At 38.1% G+C, this 21,533-nt stretch overlaps 2 protein-coding genes across 3 annotated transcripts in view; one reads left to right on the top strand and one right to left on the bottom strand.

Annotated features, from left to right (window-relative positions):
* The window catches only part of LOC119772452 (FERM domain-containing protein 5), an 84,762-nt gene extending 79,870 nt beyond the window's left edge, over positions 1 to 4,892 (top strand). The window contains exon 14 of the mRNA XM_038268882.1: positions 3,299 to 4,892. Coding sequence (XP_038124810.1) covers positions 3,299 to 3,885 — 587 coding nt within the window. The 3' untranslated portion in view covers positions 3,886 to 4,892. The remainder of the gene's footprint in view (positions 1 to 3,298) is intronic.
* Positions 4,893 to 9,499: 4,607 nt separating this feature from the next.
* On the bottom strand, positions 9,500 to 21,134 carry LOC119772397 (Bloom syndrome protein homolog). Of its 2 annotated transcripts, none has more exons than XM_038268798.1 (18): positions 21,037 to 21,134; positions 20,840 to 20,954; positions 20,096 to 20,751; positions 19,594 to 19,770; positions 19,151 to 19,269; positions 18,736 to 18,849; positions 18,541 to 18,639; positions 18,201 to 18,349; positions 18,008 to 18,114; positions 17,564 to 17,724; positions 17,283 to 17,478; positions 16,984 to 17,174; positions 16,754 to 16,898; positions 16,455 to 16,654; positions 13,675 to 13,870; positions 13,476 to 13,598; positions 13,207 to 13,393; positions 9,500 to 9,903 (listed from the first exon to the last, which is right to left on the bottom strand). In XM_038268798.1, exons 2-18 carry the CDS (start codon positions 20,932 to 20,934, stop codon positions 9,717 to 9,719), a joined length of 3,102 nt encoding a protein of 1,033 aa, XP_038124726.1. In that variant the 5' UTR covers positions 20,935 to 20,954; positions 21,037 to 21,134; the 3' UTR covers positions 9,500 to 9,716. The 2 variants fall into 2 exon arrangements, with proteins under 2 accessions (XP_038124726.1, XP_038124727.1); XM_038268799.1 differs by having other exon boundaries at positions 13,207 to 13,390.
* Between the last annotated feature and the right edge of the window lie 399 nt (positions 21,135 to 21,533).

Below are 21,533 nucleotides of genomic sequence, written 5' to 3'. Positions count from 1 at the left end.
CTAGTTTACCATCTTAACCTCTCATGTTCAGCCTGAAACTGAAGCCATTTGGCTGAGTGGCCTACTGCTGGTGTAAGCGTCACTCAGTCCCTTTAACTCAGTTCAGCAGAGCCTTAAAGATATATGTGCATGTCTGTGTAATGCCAGCTAAAGTCACATAAGGCCAACCTGTCCAGAATCCGTCCTGGTGACACTTGTTTAGCTATCTGCTCTTTGTACAGTGAGATAAATAGAGATAAGAAGTTGGTATGTTGTGTATGTTAAGAAGAGCAGTAGGAGTTTCCTACCCTCTGTCTGTGCTGACTTGATGTCTTGGTGGTGTATAAATACTTCGGCTGAAAATAACCAGGGTCTTCTACTCCATGTATGTCACTGGCCTGGGTGGGGCCAAGCTGGGAGGCTAATGCTGCCGATTGTAGCAGTGCTTGCAGAAAGCCACTGTTTCGTCTTCAGAGGCAACAAAGCCATTGACTCGAGGCCTGGATTTGGGGCAGGGGACATCAGGACAGAACAGCACTGCAGCAATGGTGAAGTGTCTGATCCGCATCACCACCCGGGTGAACGTTCACCTGCGGATGATCAACCACTGTTACCGGGATGTGAAGGTCCGTGTGCTGAGCCTGGGGCCTCGTATGCTGGGAAAGGCCCTGGGCGTCCTGCCCCTTTACCCTGCCCTGATGGGGCAGCAGGAGCCCAGCAGAATCCGTCCTCATCCAGGTACCCCGCTGCCCTACCCTCAGGCCAGTGGCCCTCCAGGTAAAGTGGGCTGCAAATGAAAGGATTTGGAGACTTTATCTGTTGTCACGTTTTCCACATATTTGTGATTTGTTTTAATAGGTTTGAAGCAAAACACAGGAAAAAAACAACTTTTTTCTTGTTAATGTTAGCAGAGGTTTAGAAATTAGGTATAATCCTTCCTGCTTTTTCTTTTAATGATCTCGTCAACGTAAGCTCACATTTGGTTTCCCTTCATTTTGCAGTGAAGGTATAATGTTGCTGCTTTGACCCCCCCTGAGAATGTGACTCCGTCAGCAAAGTACTCTGCCATAGCTCATCCTTACTGTAGAGCGTCTCTGTTACTGTACCGGTTTCCTTTAGTGCAGAATAGATACTTCATCTATAAATCCGACTCTTTTGAAGCCCTGTTGGTGAATCTCGGTTGTTGGGGACTTGGTGTAACCTAGGAAAAGCTGAGAAAAGTATTCCAGCATAAGATGCGTGACATTCAGCATATTTATAAAACTTTCTGTGACTCTTTTCTGCTTATTTAGGATTTTAAAAAGATTTTGCCAACTGCATGATAGTTTACTTAAGTAGAATAAATAGAGTAAAAAATGTTCACATGATCTTGGTTTTTATTTTAGGTAAAAGCTTCTTGGTGACTAATGAAGCTTTTTAAGTATTTTCTATGAAATGAAGCACCCCTGTGATTTCAGAAATGCTATGAAACTGTATAACAAATTATTTAAACTATTTAATTTTTTCTTACTACCTTAGTTAGGAATCCCTGGTGTATGATCAGGGTTGGACTGTAAGAAAAAGATGATCAGATTCTGGATGTGACGATACGTCTCCATTCAAGGCAAGGCAAGGCAAAGTGCTTTACATAATTAAAATATAGGAAAATAAAATAGAATCAAAGCAAGTAGGGAAAAAATGAATAAATAAAAAATACAGAAACAAAAAAAGAAGGTTTAAAAAGGTTGGAATAAAGAAAATAAAAAAGTTGAACCAATGATGTTTCAGTAACAAACCTCTGCTGAATCAACAGCCTTGAAGAATCTCACTGTGAGCTACTTCATAGCTTTTCCAACCCGTTGCTGGAATAAAGGAAGATCCTTTTGATATGAGTGTCTTAAAATGAATTTCTATGCCTTTAAATAATATGGGAAAGCTGTGTTACATCATAGAGGAATCAAATGAAATAGGCAGATGTCAAAAAGAAAAATCTGGATCTCCAGAAGGCTGATCCATCAGTGGGTAGTGAAAGGCCACATTGATCTCTGAAAGATGATAAATAATTGACAAACGCTGAAAAAGCTGGATGTCATTAAGTTTTCGTTAAGGAATGAAAAGGTTTTGTTGAGATGCTGGGCAAAGGGGGCGTGGTAATCTCTTGGAGGGGAAGTCAAAATTTTTAATTGAGAAAGCTTCCTGGAGGGGAAGCAAAACGTCTTCAAACCTTGGAAACAAAGTCCAGTGCATTGTTTTTTAAACTTTTACGGAATGACAATGACCTGGATGACTGAGAATCCTCACCAGCATACATTTATATAAAACTCAGAAACCTTCAACCCCTTGTAAAGTACCTTGAGATTATGTTTATTGACACTGTGTGGATATAAATACTGGAAATATATATACATTTTTTATGTATCCCAGGATTTCAAGTATATTTTAAACCTTAAAATAGCATACTAACATAGTACTCTGATTTCCAAGCTTCCCCGGAGTTGCTTATATTAATTAATGTGCTCAAAGAAAAGAAAGAGGTAATAAAAATTTATGTGAAGTTAAAGAATTTTTTATTGAGTAATAATTGTGTAATTATCGAAGGCAAGGTAATAGTAATTGTGGATTTGGATGCAGTTTCTTGCAGCCACGTTAGTCACAAACCTCTGTCATTATCTGATGGACTGTGATTTAATTCAGTGTAAATCATCCGGTTTTGTCATGTTTCATTTGGTTTCAGTGCTTAGTTAGGCTTCTCTGATTCCCATCTGTATTCCTGTGTTTAACACTGATTTGAGCTCCGTTCCTCCCATCAGGCTTTTCACGCATAGGCCATACTTCAGTTCCATTAATGTTTGTTCGGCATTTACTGTACATGCCCCTTTTCAGTTTGTTCCATATTATATTGTCTCTCTTATCTTTCCTTCCTATGCTTTTCTTATTTTGTTTCTGCCTGCGTCTTGCCTGTGTTTGGGTACTTTAAAGCAAAATATTTTATAGAACCTTTACTGGTAAACTTACACAAAGCTTTGCATAATTTGGAAGAGAAAGAAAAAGGATACATGATGTTTGATTTTGCTTTTCTGATTAATAGTCTATTGGACGAGGAATTAAATAGAGAGATATCTGAGATGAGAAGTAAGAAACATAACCTTAGAAGCTGATCCTGTTTAAATGGAATACATTCTGATGAACTTTATTTAGCATTTCACTCATTTGTTGGATGTATTCATGTAACAGAGGGACGTCTTTGACGAGGTTGATTGATTGAAGAGTGTTTGATGGATAGAATGGTAAAAAAAAAAACAACTTTTTTTCTAACTGCCTTTTTCACACCTCTCCCCAGGTCTGGAGTCTTTGCGTGACAGTGCCCACTCTACACCGGTGCGCTCTGTGTCCCACGGAGAGTCTTTCATCACCCGGTCCCGCAGCCACGCTGCAGATTCCAGCGAGGGGATGGCAGTCATCTCAGACGATGCCTACAGTCCCTCTGACAGCATCCTTCCCACCCCGGTGACTGAGCACAGCACAGACACAGCCTCCTCACGCCAAATCAACGGTGCACCCTGCAGCATCGAGGAGGAAAAGGAGTCGGAGGCAGGCACCCCGATGCGTGGGGAAGGGGGGGAATTTGGTCTGGACAGTAGAGCTGCGAAAGAAGGTGCAGGGGAAGACTCGGCACTGAGCGAGGTCGAACAGGTGAATAAGTTTGTTCTAAGTGTCCTCCGCTTGCTTCTGGTCACCATCGGACTCCTTTTTGTCTTGCTCCTCCTCCTCATCATCCTCACCGAGTCTGACCTTGACATCGCGTTTTTAAGCGACATCCGTCAGACCCCCGAGTTTGAACAGTTCCATTACGAGTACTTTTGTCCTCTCAGGCGGTGGTTCGCCTGCAAGCTCCGCTGGGTGGGCGGGTTGCTCATTAACAACTGAGGAAGCGGTGGTAACTTCAAAAAAACCCATTCAGGGGGCGTGAGAAGATTGTTGGGAGTCTGGAGTGATGAAGGACAATCTGATTTAAACCAAGAACAAGCATCTTTCCACTTCCTCCTGCATTAAAACAAGTCAGACTTGCCCTCCTAACGCTACGCCAGGATCTCTCTCCCCCCACCTTAACTCCCCATCCTGCTACAATTTTATTTATCAAAGCCTGAAGACTGTTTGTTTGTTTGTTTGAAATTTTAAAGTCATTTCAGGAACTTTATTTTTACAAATAACATAAAATTTTGAAAAAAACAAAATCATCAACTGCAGAACCAGAAGCGGATTTTTCCGTATAATGGAACATGCTGGTTTCTTTAGGAGTTTAAGGTTTTACTTTAATTCAATATTTCTAAGAAACACACAAAGGCCTAAATTTTCTGGTTTGAATTAATTTTTATGTGATCAGAAAAAAAACAAAAAAGTTAAACCATGAAAAATCATTTCAAGACTTTTTCCATATGTATTGTGATTTATATCCTGTATTCCTCAACTGACAAGTGAGCAAATCTGTAAGGGACAAAAATTTGAAAAGGTACAATTAACTTTCTGCAAAAGTGTGCCCACTTTTAAACTATTTATTTGTTCAAGCAACTTTAGTCTTAGTTTCAGCACAAAGAAAATAAAACGACATGCATCAGCAATGAATTAAATGGTAATTATTAGGAAGGCTGGCGGTAACTCCGAAGAAACTGCAGTAGTTCTGTATAGATTCCGATTATAACAAATTGATTGTCAATACTTTTACATTTTAAAAGACATTTGCCTCAAAAAACAAAACAAAAACATCCCTATGCATTTCTGAAAGAGAATCCTACCAGCAGTTATACAGGATGGCAGCAGCATCATGGTCTGTGGTTGCTTTTCTTCATGGGGAACTTGGGTTTTGGAAGCATTTCCAAATAATTAAATTTTTCCTTCAAAACCTTCAGGCATCTGCTAGAAACTTACAGGCGGAAGTTGCTTCTGAAAAGTCTCAAAAGTTGCTTCTGAAAGGTTTTCAAGTTGCACACATCTCTGAAACTAAGCATTGCAAAAATGTTTTGGCTTTTGTATTATCCAAGAATCATTTTATCAAGGGTCTGTAGAAGTCTGCAAACTGCTGTACGTAATGTAGAGAATAAGAGAAGGTAATGAATGTTAGTTAAGAAGGCTGATTCGTCTTTAAGAGACGCGAGTGAGACAAGAGTCTGAAAATGCCAACTGGGATGATGGAGTCATGGTCTTTTGATATTAGTGTGTTATTATAAGAAGACAAGGAGTGGCTTAACCTCTTCACAAGAGACTAATGTGTAAAAAGTAAGAAAAAGATGACAGACAGGGGGATTACTTAATGCCTTTTTTGAATACGTATTTATGACTATTTAGGTTTTTGGGGAATCTAGTCTTGTCAAGCATCCATATGCAGTGTTACACAAGATCAGCAGATGGGGATGAAGGTAGTTTTTTTTCTAATATTTTCTAAGAATCCCGTGAAATAAAGCCGTAGTTCCATGTGTCCTAGTAGAGTCTGAAATAGAGAAACCCTCACAATGTGGACAGATGCACAAGTAGATACTAGTCTAGATATAGATAGATAGATGTGCAATGCCGATGTGGTTTTAATAACGAAATACTTTGAATGTGCTCATTTCTTCAGTTTTATTTTATTTTATTCATCCTATTGAAATTCAATGAATTTCATTTGCTTTTCTTTTCATGAAGAGTTTGATTTATTCTGGTTTCAGCCTTGCTCTTCAGTTTCTGTATTATGCTATATTAATATAACTGCTAGAATAAGAGCAATGATGTACATTTTTGTACAAAATAGTTTGTTTCCTATTATATATATATATATATATATATATATCTACAGTTTTTTTTCCATGTATATTTTGCCAGAACTGAAATATTATTTTGTTATTGAAGATTAAATGATACCTTTTTCTAGTGCTGCACTTCAAGTGAGGCCGGATGCATTTATGGACAGAAGGTGGGGGAATAAATGAAACAGGACTTTCAGCCAGATTCACTCACCAGTAATTACACCAGCCTTTGTTTTAGCAAGAGTAGGTCTAAAGCTTGCAAATTATCTGCAGTGTTAATTAATTAGTATTTTATTTTTCATCAAATGCAATTTGGATTAATCCTCAAAAGTGGTGCAAATCATCCACAAAATCTGATTTCAGCTGTTGTAACTTTACCTTTAGTTATTTTACTTTGAAAGAAGAGATGCCGTGCTCGAAACACTAACTGGGATCTCTGGTAAAGAAGTGGAAAAGGCTTTGAATTTGATTAGTCTTTTATTGCAATGGACACTTACGGTATTTATGCACATTTTGAAACAGACAAAGAAGGTTATAATCATGTTATCTAAACCAGAGGTCTTCAACAGGGGGTCCATGGAGGTACTGCATGGGGGTCGTGAAAGTTTTGGTTTATTAGACTTTGTTTTTATATTGCCCCCCTGCAATTTTTTCCACTAATTGAATTTTTTTTAAATACACATTCACATGAATTCAACACACTGAAGTAAGCAGATAAATGGAGGCAGAAGATGTCTTTCAGTCAACAATGCACACATTCAGCGACACACAGGAGCTTTCTCAAGCTGGGCACCATTTCATTCACAACACCTGTCCCATCAACCAGGAATCAGAATCAGAAATACTTTAATAATCCCAGGACTAAATTACTTTTATTACATTACTCCATCTGTAATAGACTGGCTTTAGGACCAGTTTAATAAAATACAATTTCATACTTAGTTAAGGGGTCCCCCGATCCATCTCACCATCAGTTTGGGGGGTCCTTGGCCTGGAAAACTTTGAAGACCCCTGATCTAAACTATTCCTGTTTTTATTCTGTAATGAGTTGGATTATGTTTTTGCTAAAAATGTCTTATGAAATCTTATTTTCAGCTGTCTTGCAGAGAAAATTTTATTTTTAGATAAAAAGCTTATGTAGCCATATGTTCATTAGGTTCCTCTAGCCTTTGAAAGAGAATATAGAGCAACAGGAGCACAGGTATAATTAACAGGAGACATGTGGTGCCAGGGTTCTGTTTTTTAAATGTCATGAGAGTCTTAATTAAAAAGTAAGCTCTTTTGTTATATTTATACCCTAGATAAATAAATAATTGATGGGTTTTGATTACAATAAGTGAAGCACCTGGCATTTTCCTGAACTGTCTTTCTTTTCCACTGAACTCACATCTTCAAGGGTCTCTTACGCATCTTTACCTAAGATCCAGAGTGCTTCACTGCATCAGCAGAGCAATATAAACCTAACTCACTAATATTTCTGCATCAATATGTTTGACAAAACTGGGACTGATATAATTACATAATTGTTCATTTAAAATATTATAAATTACGAGTTGTTTTTACAAATATGCCCAAGTTTATCCAATCCGGTTCCAGTATTTTGTTTAATTGGTATTAAACATAGAATAAGGAATCCTCAGTATTTGAGTCGATCTGTTTGCTGTCCTGCATCAGAGGAGGCATCATGGCAGCTGAATGGTGGTTAAAGACCAGCCGTTTTTTACTCATGTGAAGGGCAGGAAATTGAAACAAATTAGACATAAGAAAATGAAAAAAATAAAATTATTATGAATGATTGGAACCACAGTTTGGTGTTAGAAGTCATTTAGCTCTTTTCTGTTTGTGTAACGATTGGACAAGGCAGACTGCTCATTCTTAATCCAGCAGCTCCTCTGAAGGCCTGATGGTGCTACGTTTCTGTCTACCCTGATTTAATCCAAGCCTATCAGTCCCTGGGGAAGTTGTGGTCCTGATGGGAGGGGGTAGCATGCTCTTTGGCGTTGTGGCTGGATCCACTCCTGTAGCTCAGTATCTTTCACTAGTGGTAATCACTGGTGCAGGCAACATTATACTAAACAGACAGAGCTGTACTAGCACCACAAGTCTTTTTTTTATTCCCATCTAATTATGCAGCCAATGCAAAGACAAAGCACACTTTTCAAAGCAGCAATTCATGTAGATTTGTTGTGCATTCATCCATGCATTATATTTAGTTTGCTAATATGGAGGTCCAAAAGTGCTACCATTTATTAAATAACTGCTTAAAGTATTGATCTGTTTAAATTTGAAACAAATTTGAAGAGCTACGCTAAGACTTTGTTACAACAGTAAGTAATGAAGTAACAGGAAGAAGCAATAGGAAAATAATTATATATGGTTTAACATTTCAATTTTAGATTTCCTTTCACTTACTGTTATTAGATATGCAAGTTTTTTTTAAAAACATTTATCAATGACATTTGATTGTGGCACTTTTGGATTTCCATGCTTCTTTACCCAGCTGTCTCGTTTTTAAACATTTCTTTGAAGTCTGTAAAGGCGTTTAGTTGACTTCTGTCAGCATTATGTAGCTTTATTGCTCTCCCTCTGCACATACAACATATATTTTTTAAAAGGCAGCATCATTCTAGGAGCAATAAGCTGTAAGAGCACAGGGTGGGACGCACAGACTTCATGATACATAAACGTCTGTTTCTTTAAATAAGCACATATGAAACTGCTGCTGGGCTTTCTCCGATGACCTGACTACTTTGTAACAGCTCTACTGAGTAAGTTCCTTTTTGACACTTCTTACGTTGATGTTTATTCTGCTGTCTTTATGATTGACATATTGTTCCTTGTGCCTGTATTTTGCAATAACCAAAGTGGCTGGAATTGTCAACTTCAGCAAGAGCTCTACATCGTCTCAATTTTTTTTCTTGAAAAAGGGACACGTAAAAAATGCTGAATATAAACTTGGGGGAAGATTAAATCTTGTTTTTTCATTCAATACTGACATACTATTTTACGTTTACATGGATTTTTTGTTTTTCTTTAAGTAAATTTCTATATTTGGTCATATGTGAAACTATAATTTTTGTTGCCTATGATTTATATAGAGAATAGGGGTATCTGTTCTTGAAACCATCTTTTCCACATATGGAAGACATGATTTATCCTTAACTGCTGAAATAAGTTTTTTTTTTTTTTACACCATCTCAGGCATATAAAGGGGTTGAACTGTTTTTTTTTATATATATATATATAAAATAAGCAGAATAAATCAACTTTTTCATATGTGATCTTGGCAAGGCATGTTGCAAACAATTAATGAAACTTGCCACATTTCAAGACACCCAGCTCTGCTTTTCCCAGTCATCTCCCAGGTATTACAGACCCACATAACGCATACAAGCGTTTCCGTGTCTGGTGGTGTATTTTTTCTTTTTGTTTCCTTCAATTGGATATTGCTGTTAAATTGTTCAGTATTTTAAAAATGTAAATCTTATATAAACCTGTGTGCCAAATCCAGTTCCTGTTCTGTCTGATCCATTCCAACCCAATGTTTGTACTGTAGGCAAGCTTGTGTACAAGTTGCTAAAAATATTGTTTCTCTCCAATAGCCCCCTGTATCTGGTGCCATTAAAGGATGCTATTCAAATTTGAAATAAATTAATAAAAAAAAATAAAAGCAAAAACAATGCATCTATTGATGTGGTTTCTGTCTCTCAATTTCCCTTTTAAATGACTAAATGCAGAAAACTTGGTGAAATAGTCACAAATTCTATTCTACATATTCTTTATTACAAAAAGTGAAAGATTAGTCAAAAGAAACTCACTGATCCATAACACTTTAAATATCACATCAATTTACAACAATTACATGTATGTAAACATTTAGCATGGGAACAAGACTATTATGTACAGTTCTCACATTTAAAAGCTGTTGCACAACTTTAAACTAGCTGAACACCGACGGGTTTGCGATTTAAGCAGCTTTTAGCTCATGTGAGAATAGGTTGGTTTCAAAAAGGGACGCTGGTTGTTTCGAGGTGTCGGGGCCGACAGGATTCCTGGTGTCCTGCCTCCTCGTGCATCTCCTGCAGCATTCCTAGACCCTCGGCCTGCGCTTTGGGAGCCACCCCTGGAACCGGAATACGAGGACTCAGTGGAGCTGTATCCACGACTACATCCACAAATACAAAAGAAGAAAAAAAATCAGAAGTCACTCAGTGCTGTGGAAATAAGAGTAAACCATCAAGCTGAGAGTCAATCATGGCGCTGGTAGTGAGATTGTGTGGGCCTTATAAAGGGCCAGGTTAGTGTGGAAAGCATTTTGCTTTAGGAAATAAAAACTGAGTTATTTTGATTATACATTTTATCCAATGCTCATAAAAAAATATTGGCAAACAAGCAAAGATGGAGGAAACCTGTAAAGCAGGCTTTTAGCTAGGAATATTCTATAGGGTATACACTTTGGTGCATCGTTTCTTCAGGCTTTGTGAGGCGTTACCGTAGCATTGTAGGGGGTCCGGAATATTTTGAAATTTAGACTGAAGCACAATTTCCTGCATTTTGAGGTGGAATGCAGCTAACTTTTTCGTCTTTGTTACAACACCAATTTTTTCTGATTATGGGAATTATGTCTGCTTGATTAGAGGTGGTAATTTCATAAGGAAAACATAAGATCATTTTTAGGTAGAATATTGTGTTTTATAGGTTATTTCAAACAGTCAGAGTATGACCTAAACCTACTGCTTAAGATGAAACCTGATTGTTACATATACAACAAGTGAACATAAACTGAAAAACAGTCTACAATTACTACAACACTATCTGCAAACCAACAGCTGAGAAAGGATTGCTTTTATTTCCGTGTATCTACTACAGGTGCTGGTCATAAAATTAGAATATCATGAAAAAGTAGATTGATTTCAGTAATTCCATTTAAAAAGTGAAACTTGTATATTATATTCATACATTACATACAAACTCATATATTTCAGATGTTTATTTTGTTTAATTTTGATGATTACAAATGACAACAAATGAAAATCTCAAATTCATCATATCAGAAAATTAGAATATTGTGAAAAGGTTCAAAATTGATGGCCCCTGGTGCCACACTCTAATCAGCTAATTAACTCAAACCACCTGCAAAAGCCTTTAAATGGTCTTTCAGTCTAGTTCTATAGGCTACACAATCATGGGGAAGACTGCTGACTTGACAGTTGTCCAAAAGACGACCATCGACACCTTGCACAAGGAGGGCAAGACACAAAAGGTCATCGCTAAAGAGGCTGGCTGTTCACAGAGCTCAGTGTCCAAGCACATTAATAGAGAGGCGAAGGGAAGGAAAAGATGTGGTCGAAAAAAGTGTACAAGCAAGAGAGATAACCGCACCCTGGAGAGGATTGTGAAACAAAACCCATTAAAAAATGTGGGGGAGATTCACAAAGAGTGGACTGCAGCTGGAGTGAGTGCTTCAAGAACCACCACACACAGACGTATGAAAGACATGGGTTTCTGCTGTCGCATTCCTTGTGTCAAGCCACTCTTGAACCACAGACAGCGTCAGAAGCGTCTTGCCTGGGCTAAAGAGAAACAGGACTGGACTGCTGGTGAGTGGTCCAAAGTCATGTTCTCTGATGAAAGTAAATTTTGCATTTCCTTTGGAAATCAAGGTCCCAGAGTCTGGAGGAAAAGAAGAGAGGCACTTCATCCACGTTGCTTGAAGTCCAGTGTAAAGTTTCCACAGTCAGTGATGGTTTGGGGTGCCATGTCATCTGCTGGTGTTGGTCCATTGTGTTTTCTGAGGTCCAGGGTCAACGCAGCCACATACCAGGAAGTTTTAGAGCACTTCATGCTTCCTGCAGCTGACCAACTTTTTGGAGATGCAGATTTCATTTTCCAACAGGACTTGGCACCTGCACACAGTGCCAAAGCTACCAGTACCTGGTTGAAGGACCATGGTATCCCTGTTCTTAATTGGCCAGCAAACTCTCCTGACCTTAACCCCATAGAAAATCTATGGGGTATTGTGAAGAAGAAGATGCAATACACCAGACCCAACAATTCAGAAGAGCTAAAAGCCACTATTAGAGCAACCTGGGCTATCATAACACCTGAGCAGTGCCACAGACTGATCGACTCCATGCCACGCCGCATTGCTGCAGTAATACAGGCCAAAGGAGGCCCAACTAAATACTGAGTGCTGTACATGCTCATACTTTTCATGTTCATACTTTTCAGTTGGCCAACATTTCTATAAATCCTTTGTTTTTATTGGTCTTCAGTAATATTCTAATTTTCTGATATGATGAATTTGAGATTTTCATTTGTTGTCATTTGTAATCATCAAAATTAAACAAAATAAACATCTGAAATATATGAGTTTGTATGTAATGTATGAATATAATATACAAGTTTCACTTTTTAAATGGAATTACTGAAATCAATCAACTTTTTCATGATATTCTAATTTTATGACCAGCACCTGTATTAGAGCAACCTGGGCTATCATAACACCTGAGCAGTGCCACAGACTGATCGACTCCATGCCACGCCGCATTGCTGCAGTAATACAGGCCAAAGGAGGCCCAACTAAATACTGAGTGCTGTACATGCTCATACTTTTCATGTTCATACTTTTCAGTTGGCCAACATTTCTATAAATCCTTTGTTTTTATTGGTCTTCAGTAATATTCTAATTTTCTGATATGATGAATTTGAGATTTCCATTTGTTGTCATTTGTAATCATCAAAATTAAACAAAATAAACATCTGAAATATATGAGTTTGTATGTAATGTATGAATATAATATACAAGTTTCACTTTTTAAATGGAATTACTGAAATCAATCTACTTTTTCATGATATTCTAATTTTATGACCAGCACCTGTATGTTGAGAATACAGCTTAAACCGAAACTATTTCTGAAACTTGATTGTCACATTTTCATGTATCTTAGTGCAATTTTGTAAATGTAAGCTGATGTGTTACACAAGCAGGTGTATCTGGCCAAAGGGCAGATATATACTAATTGTAAATGTCCAAAGGGCAAAATAAGCTCACCGTTACCAACGAACAGGCATTTATCGATCTTTTGGAAAAAAGACTCCAATTATCTCAAAGAACAACGGAGAAAAAAATCAGCATCTGTTTGACATTTGCTACGGATTTAGGACAGATCGCGCCCCCTCCCCAGTTTTCACTGACAATATTGACCCAAAGAACAAATACACCTCAAAATAATCCTATAGTTATCAGGAATTCAATGAGTTTTCGTTAACTTTTTAAAGATGAAGTTGTCTGTAAAGACATTAGATATTCCACCTTATTCCAGGTGCGAATTAGGGCGTACCTAATCCGTACATCCCAAAAACAGAGCGTACAATTTCTAATATTTTTTGTAAAGGCTTTACAATGTACGCCCGTGCGTATTGCTAGCTAAAAGCCTGCTGTAGAGATGATCATGACTCCACGTACCCCTTAGAAGAGTAGCTTTGTTTTCCATATCCTTTTCTTTTCTTAGAATACTTGAAGAATGGAGCCTTCTTCCTCTTCTGTCCCTGAGCAGGCTGGTTGCAGAAGTAGGTGGAGGACTCCATACCCTCATCTTCTGAGCGTCTGGTGTCTATCCAGCCATCTCCTGGATTTTCAGTCTGCTCTTCTACTACAGAGACAAAACTCATCAATTCAACACTGTATACCACATCCCCCTAAAAACAGTAATGTACTGAAGTGTGTCCTCCTACCAGTGAGCTGCCATTCAGAGTATTTCTGAAGCACCTTAATGACCTCAGCTCCATACTTCTCCAGTTTGTCCTCCGTCACACCATCAATTTGTAGGAGGACTTCTGGATCAGAAGAAAGCCTCTCTGGATTCAGAACACAGAAAGTTAGAAAATAATGCAGTTGCTGCACATCCAACCGATTCGCAGGTTAAATAATTACCAGATATCTTCTTTAAGGTGGCAGTGGAGAAGATGTTGTAATAATGAAGACCAAATGCTTTGCCCAGCTGCTTGCACAGATCGATCAGCTCCTTCAGACATTCCTGAACCATCTCCTCTCTTTTGGAGACACTCTTGGAGGCAGAAGCTTTGTGCTTCCTGATGCTGGATGCGCTCTCTGTCTCATAGAACTCCACCTGGATGTGACAAATGTAGAACAATGTTTTTGTATTCACCAACAAACAAAGTAAAGACAAAACGTTTCACTTTTCTAGCTTAGTAGATGAAGTTAAGCAATTATCCAAGATGAAGATGCCAGTCTGCAGCTGGACTAGGAGCCATTTTGTTCTGGGTCCGGCTGATTAAAAGTCGTCTATTACCATAAATGTTGAAGCTTTGCTGACTAACTATGACCTTTTAATAAAACAATTTATTGTCTTTGTTGAATATCAGCTATAGGAAATCTGTTTAATACATTTTATACAATGTATTAAAAAAACCACAGTCAAAAGCAAATCAGATGTCCTCTTTTTCCTGGACATGTCCTACTTTTCATACCTAAAAATTTCCAGATGGGATTTTAAAACAGTCAGAGATTTTGGTTGACTACAGTGCACCCGAAGCGAGCCTTCCCGGGCAGGCGGGGGGAAGCATGATAAGGCAGGCAGGTTCGGTCGCTCCGAACACCAACAAACAATATAATATAGAGGCAGACAGGCAGTTCATCAAGAACGAAAACATAAAAAGCTCAGTGGTGTCTAAGCATTCGTTGCGATTCTAGCTAGCATGTGGGCAATGAAATGGAATAATGTAAACAGATGCAAAACCCAATCATACATGGCAACATATTTTTGCCAAATATTGGAACATAAATTCGCCAAATCTAAGAGGAACATCGTAGTTTGCTTTAAAGAAAGTATTGTTTCAAGGATTTTACAGTTTGAAGAAATAGAAAATTACACCATCTTCCAATTGTCACAAGGATGTGCATGACAAAGAAGGGCTATATATACTACATGCATCATTTAGGTAGTTGACCTTGAGTTTTTTACTGTCACAGGTAGGTGCTTCGGCTGGAGAGTAAGCATTGGGGCCGCTATGATTTAAGGAGTTGCGGCCCTCTCATGCTGAAATTAGGAACTGCCCACCGGGCAAATGTCCGGTATCACAGATTACCAGTCCGAGCCTGAATGAAGCACATATTTGCCTCCATAGGATGTTATTCGATGAAAAACAAACCCACTTGAGATCAAGTGGGTTTATTTTTCAAGAAAACCAGCTCTAAAAACATCTTGATAATTTAAAGTCCTTCTGCTGTTGAGATTATATCTATACCCAATAAATCTAAGACAGGTATGCATTATTCTAGCAACATTAGTTGCTTCTTTTCCATTTCCATTTTAGGCCATTATTAAGTGCAAATGCAGAGGTGCCACACATACGTGTGGCTCTAAAGCTGCTGGTTGCAGAATACTTTTGAAGTTATACTTTTTGTGTTTGAATGATGATGTGCTGGTAACATTTAAGAGCTTACATCATATGCAATCAAGTTTGACATTTTAACTGTTGCTTTATTCATGCATGCATCTCTGAGCTGCCTCCTCCCCTCCCAGAATAGTGCTGGTAGTTAGGAAGGAGGATGCTTCCTAGCACCAGTGCAGTTAGCATATTTCTATTTTGGAAGGATTTCTTGTTGCTCACACACAAATGAGTTGAATGTATGGATCGTGCGACTGGTACAGATTGGCTGCAGGACTTCTTGGACTTTGTTCAGTCTTTGTAAGAGAAGGCTAATTGCCAGAAGTAGGTTGATCCCACGCTGCAGCATCTCAGACTGAATGTCTCGACAAAGGCAGCTAAAACCTGGATGTAAGTCAGTATTTTCTCAGTTTCCTAACCCTTACATGTGTTCCATTCAGTCAAGACAATGACTGAGCGGCATTACAGATCGTGTCCTCAGAACAATGTTTTCATAGCAGAGCAGCTAAAGAATCATGAGCAAAAGCTATGGGCTGATATGTGGGGAAAAGCAGTTGCTCAGAGAAATGGGAGCAGAACTGATGTTATTTTATTACTATTTGAGCCCCATAGGGTGAAACAGAGGCAGACAGCTTTTATTCTTGAGAAATGTACATCTCCGTGTAAATTACTCTCACATTCCTCCTTACCTCTCCTTCTCCTAATGCTGGGGTTTCAGAAGTATTACTGTGTCTGCATTTAATCTATAAAGTGTTTCATTTATTGAACACAGTTACCGAAACATAAACTTTTTAGTTTTTCTTCTAATGTATTGAATGTGCCTAAAAATCCCTCCACAACACTTTGATAATTTACTAAGACTTTGGCCTTTTGGAGTCTTTTATATTGAGACCCATCTTTGGTTTCTATACGTATGGTTACTGATTTTCAGAAACTTTCTGTTGTTATCTTATTTGTCTTGTATTCACGCCATTAAACTTCTCCTTTTAGATATATTAGACATTGCAACTCCTGTGCCCTAAAAAGAAAAATGTGTCAATACAAAAAAATAAACACATATGCCATGCATATAAACATAACACCATTTAATTATTCCATTCCTGGACTGTTTAAACTTTAAATGCCTTATGCAATTGGCTTAAATTACAGTGAATATTTCTAAGAAGATCCCTGAAGTGCAAACCAGCTGCTTCTGCTGCTTCATTAGTGTGCAGTGTGAATGTAGCATTATCCTATTGGTTTAAATGATGATGAATCTTTCTAAGAATATTCGTTGTATAAACCTGATGAGCGATTAGTTACCTCCATTTGCCCAGAAAGTATGTTCATGGCTTTTGGACCTGCAGAGATGTAAGCCACAGCTTGGCCATTGTTGGTAATGTAGAGATCCTCAACTAGAACATTATCAAGAACTAATTTCTTAAAAAGACGGTCTGCATTATGGCGTGAGTAAGCAGCTCCCATCCCAAACATTCCTGTTTGTATCTTGGCAGATTTAGCCCCTGGAGAAAAAAAGGTTTCCCAGCATCAGAGGTACAGAATATAATTTCTCCTATTTTCTTAAAACACTGACTTTAATGGTAGGGCATAGATTTGTTTACCTATAAAAATGTCCACAAGCATGTTCAGGGTCAGTCGGCTCTGCTGAGGAGTCTTGCCAAACCTTGCTCCGACTTTCTCACAGTTCTCCTGGACAAACCTCACAATCTTCTTCACATCATCGGTCACCGTCCTCTGTTTGTATTGCTGCATTAAATAAAAATAACAAAAAACATCATTATATCTGTCTCTGGTCTTCAAACAAATCCTAACAGAGGAAAACGTTTCATACATTTGGTTTGGCACAGTTATCACAGCTGACATCCGGATGTTCTTTACAGAAGTTTCTGTTGAACTTCAGCTCTCCAAAGTACGCGAGCAGCTGGATTCTTCTGCACTCCATCACGTTTTCACAGAAGTGCACCATGCTGTGTAGATTGCTGAAATGAGTTGCCTTTGCATGTCTGTCACCTTCTCTGTCCACTGTGTTAAAGAAAGGATGTCTTTAGATGCTTGTTTTTTAATTTTAACACTTTGGGTTTGGAGTGTCTATTTTATAGCAAAGAGTACCAACAGTTTTGTGTTACATACTGCTGATGATCCTTTTGATGCGGTGGACGTCAGTGTAGGAATAAAACAGAATGCAGTGCGAGATCTCGCCATCTCTGCCGGCTCTTCCTGACTCCTGATAGTAACCCTCCATTGACTTAGGCAGACTGGCGTGGATCACGTAGCGCACATCAGGCTTATCTATTCCCATGCCGAAGGCTATGGTGGCACAGATCACCTGAAGGACACAAGAAAAAAGAAAAGTAGAGCATTTACTAAATGTTTAAGGGCTGATTGTGGGTCCTCATAAGTTGCGATCAGACCTGGCAGCCATCCTGATTGATCCATTTGCTCTGCACATATTCTCTGTCGCCATCACTGAGGCCAGCATGATATGACAGAGCCTGTATTCCTGCTCTCTTCAAACTGTCTGCCAGGGCATCGCAGTCATTACGGGACAGGCAGTAGATAATGCCAGAGTCACCTGTCAGGATCAGAGACACAAAAACCACTTAAAGATGCTGAAGTGTTGCTATTATTTGAGTGAAACTGTACCATCAATGTGAAAAATGAATTGAGAAATTAGCGGGTTCTACATAGATATAAAAAAAAAAAAAATCCAGACTTTGCAGCCAGACAACTATTTCTCCCCCTCAGCAGACTCTTATAGCTGCCCTCAGGTCTTCACATCCAGTTGAATTTTTAACCTTGCAGCCACAACAGTTTTACAAAAATAGCACCAGGATCGGAGTGGCTGAATTATTTACGTGGGTAGTGCTTCTTGATCCAGCTGATGCAGTCCTCATCAACTTTTTTGGGTTTCTTGGGCAACACGGAGTACTTGAGGTTTGTTCTGTTGAAGCTCATGGTAAATCTGAAAAGCAGAAAACATGTAGTTACTGCTGGCTATTCTGAACTGCGGCCATGAATAAATTATGTAATCTGGAAATGAACACGTACACTTGAGGTCGACTCATGTTTAGCTGGTTGAGAATGTCTTTTTGGACACGGGGGGTGGCGGTGGCTGTTAGAGCCATCATCGGTATTTTGGGGAACTTCTGACGTAGTTCGTGCAACTTCTTGTAGTCTGGGCGAAAATCATGGCCCCACTAAAAATAAAAAATAAAATGTAGGGACTTATTCAAAACAAAAAAAAATAATAATAATAAAAAAAAAAAAAATATATATATATATATATATATATATATATATATATATATATATATATATATAGTAGCACAGCTTTTAATTTTTTCCCTCTGAGTGTATTCATTTTTAAATCTAAAGTTCAGCAACCCACCTGACTGACACAATGTGCCTCATCAATCACAAAGCGGGCTAAAAGGCTTCGCTCATACAGGTTTTGCAGAGCTGAGATCAACCTGTTGCTTGCACTAACCTTGAAGAAAATACAATAAACATTAAATGTTAACGTATTAAGAAAAGACACTAGCTTAATGTTGTAAATAAAAATATAAAAAATTTAATAAATCACCTTTTCTGGCGTTACATACAGCAGCTTAATGATCGGGTCTTTCCTGGAGAGCTGCATATAAATCTTTCCCGCTTCACTGTCACTTTTATCACCAGATAAACTTGTTGCTGGAATCTGAAAAATAGGAAAATAACACGCAAATTTAAATGGTTTGTGACAGCTTAAGTGTTCCCATCAAATGTATTATGTTTAAGAGAACTTAACATCATACAAATTCTTATTTGGACTTCCGTCCAATTAAAAATGAACCTAATGTTTTATTAGGGATCAAGAAGGAGAGTTTGTTTTTGTTTTGTTTTTTATTAAAAGAGAATAACTCTCTTGTTTGGTTAATATTAAAAGCTTCCAAGGTTTCACACACTCATCAATGTCATTCCTTTACTCTAAAACAGTTCCCAACAACCAGCATACTTACATCTAACGTGGTGAGCTTCTGGATCTGGTCAACAATAAGAGATTTAAGCGGAGAAATGACAACAGTGACTCCAGGTGAGACACATGCAGGCAATTGGTAGCACAAACTTTTACCCCCACCTAAAAAAATAAATAAAATATATTTGAAAATACACATCAGTTTGATGAAAAAGATAAGTTTTTCTACAGCTGTTGTCTTAAATGGCTTGTAAAGGGGTTGAAACATAAAAATCTTCTGGAACACGCTGCTGAAAAATGGAGTACATTGCAATGTAGTGCAATTTTTGATGACGTGCAGATTTTTGCAAAAGGTTACAAACAGTTTTCTTTTAAAATACTAACTATAGCTGTAGCATTTGCCAATAGAGGATTGATATTATAACATTTTGACAGAACAATCAGCTGGTTTTACCTTCAATGTAACAGAAACCTTCTTAAACTAACCTGTTGGCATTAAAACAAATGTGTCTTCTCCTTGAAGAGTAGCATTGATTGCTTCCAGCTGATTAAACCTGAACTGATGGAGTCCAAATCGTTTATGGAAGATCTTCATCATCTCCTGTGAATAGGGGAAGTTAAAGCCTCGAAAGCGATCATGAGCTGGGTTTTTAAAGTTGGGCTCTGAAAAATGTGACAAAAAAAAAAGAAAGAATCTGTGAAAATGCATTAAAATGAATATTATTAACCATGAAACAAGAAAATGTACCATGCACTCTTCTAAAATTTTGCATTAATATTGGAAGAGGGCAATAAGTGAAACCGTTTAGAGGCTAAATAAAATGTTCCTGTTAATAGTGAAATGCATCCTAATTTAGTCTAATTTACTGCCATCTAGTGAGCAAATGTAAAACTGCATAGATCTAAACATTTTAGGAAATAAATGTGTTTGTTTTTTCCATGTTTTTAGAAGTAAATATTCCCATATTTTGGTTCTATGTCGACTTGCCTGGTGAATAAATCTTCTGAGGCTTTGAAGCAGCAACAGGAGAAACTGGTTTCTTGTTCCAAGACGACTTGTTTGCTCCCTCTTCTTTCACAGCAGCAGATGGAGTGCTTAGATTTTTAGTTACATTCTTAGTTTGAGGTTCATCAAAGTAATCAGGGATGTCAGAATCATTAAAGTCATCTATATCAAAATCGTCCATGTAAAAGCCATCTTCCTCAAAGTCTGTCGCGGCTGTGTGTGATGGGGTTTTGGATTTTTCTTGCACATAATCTAACGTGGTTGGGAATGAAAGATTTGCATCATTAGCGTCAGAGCTTGATTTCTCTATATTAACTGGTGGTTTTGTGAAGCTGTTTGCTGATGGAGAGTTGCAAACACTGTCATCTTCAACATATATTTTCCTGCTATCTCGCCTTTGCCATGGTTTTAAACTGGAATCATCAAAGCAGTCAGAGTCATGGTCAATAGAGATGACTGAAGATCTTTGAGGCTGTTTGGACCTTTTAGTGTCTAAAGGCAGGGAAGTGCTGGGGGACATTGTAGTGGAAGAACCACAGATGGAAAAGGTTTCTTTGAAAGAACCAGAAATCCCTGTACTGTCTGGCTGCTGTGTCCTCCTGCTCAAAGAATCAGTCCCACAAGCTAAAATCCTCTTCCTGCAAGAGAAAATCAGTGATTGTGATGATGTTTGTATATCATCAAATGAGACAATAGCGCTTCTGCTGCTGACTGACATGAACCTACCTTTGGGCCCTCTTTAGCAAAAGTTCATCCCCACAGGACAAAGCGATTAGTTCATGCTCAGGGATGGAATCAACCAGAGCACAGATGGACTCCATAATACTAAAGAGTTGTTCCTCTGCAACAATTACAAAAGGTGAGAATTATACATACCAGAAGAAAATTCTCAAGAGGAAAAACTGGTTAAAAAAAATATGTACTTGTTTTGTCACCAGCGAGTTGTTGCGGTTTAGGTGGAGCTGTGGGAGGGCTGATGGGTTGGGAAGCATCATCTCTGCTCTGAACATTGCCTGATTGAGTTCTTTCATAAAGAAGAGGAAAACATTCAATTAGACTAGATAAAACCAAATTTAAGATGAATCTAAAGTCATTCTCAATAGAACACACTTTCTCCAACATTCTTCATAAGAAAATATTAAAGGCTTTTTAGAAAAAGCCCCTTTCCACTTGAAAGTGTGTTGAGTGTTTATGCAGAATTAGAAGCCAACAGAATTTACAAGATTTTACACATAGGGCTGGATATTTAAAGGATCAAAATTGCTTATGCAAAACGCATATTGTGCAAAAAATAAGTGGATGTGATGGGGTGAGCTACAAAAACTGCACATGCAGCTGATAGGATGTGCAAACCAATCCATTCTGCCCAATTTAAGTGAATAAATTACATTTGAAGCAGTCAGTTTGGGGGAATGAAGAT

The sequence above is a fragment of the Cyprinodon tularosa genome, unplaced genomic scaffold, assembly GCF_016077235.1.
Source record: "Cyprinodon tularosa strain WSP-4 unplaced genomic scaffold, ASM1607723v1 ctg71, whole genome shotgun sequence".
Taxonomy (NCBI): domain Eukaryota; kingdom Metazoa; phylum Chordata; class Actinopteri; order Cyprinodontiformes; family Cyprinodontidae; genus Cyprinodon; species Cyprinodon tularosa.
This window is presented reverse-complemented; position numbering and strand designations above follow the sequence as displayed.

What these genes read in the sequence shown, in the direction of transcription:
- LOC119772397 (XM_038268798.1), bottom strand. Translation starts at nt 20,934, where the DNA reads ATGGAGTCCATCTGTGCTCTGGTTGATTCCATCCCTGAGCATGAACTA. An exon ending in ATTTGTTTTAATGCCAACAG is followed by an intron (nt 19,270 to 19,593) that starts GTTAGTTTAAGA and finishes TTATTTTTTTAG; the next exon opens with GTGGGGGTAAAAGTTTGTGC. An exon ending in TCAATCAGGATGGCTGCCAG is followed by an intron (nt 17,479 to 17,563) that starts GTCTGATCGCAA and finishes TGTGTCCTTCAG; the next exon opens with GTGATCTGTGCCACCATAGC.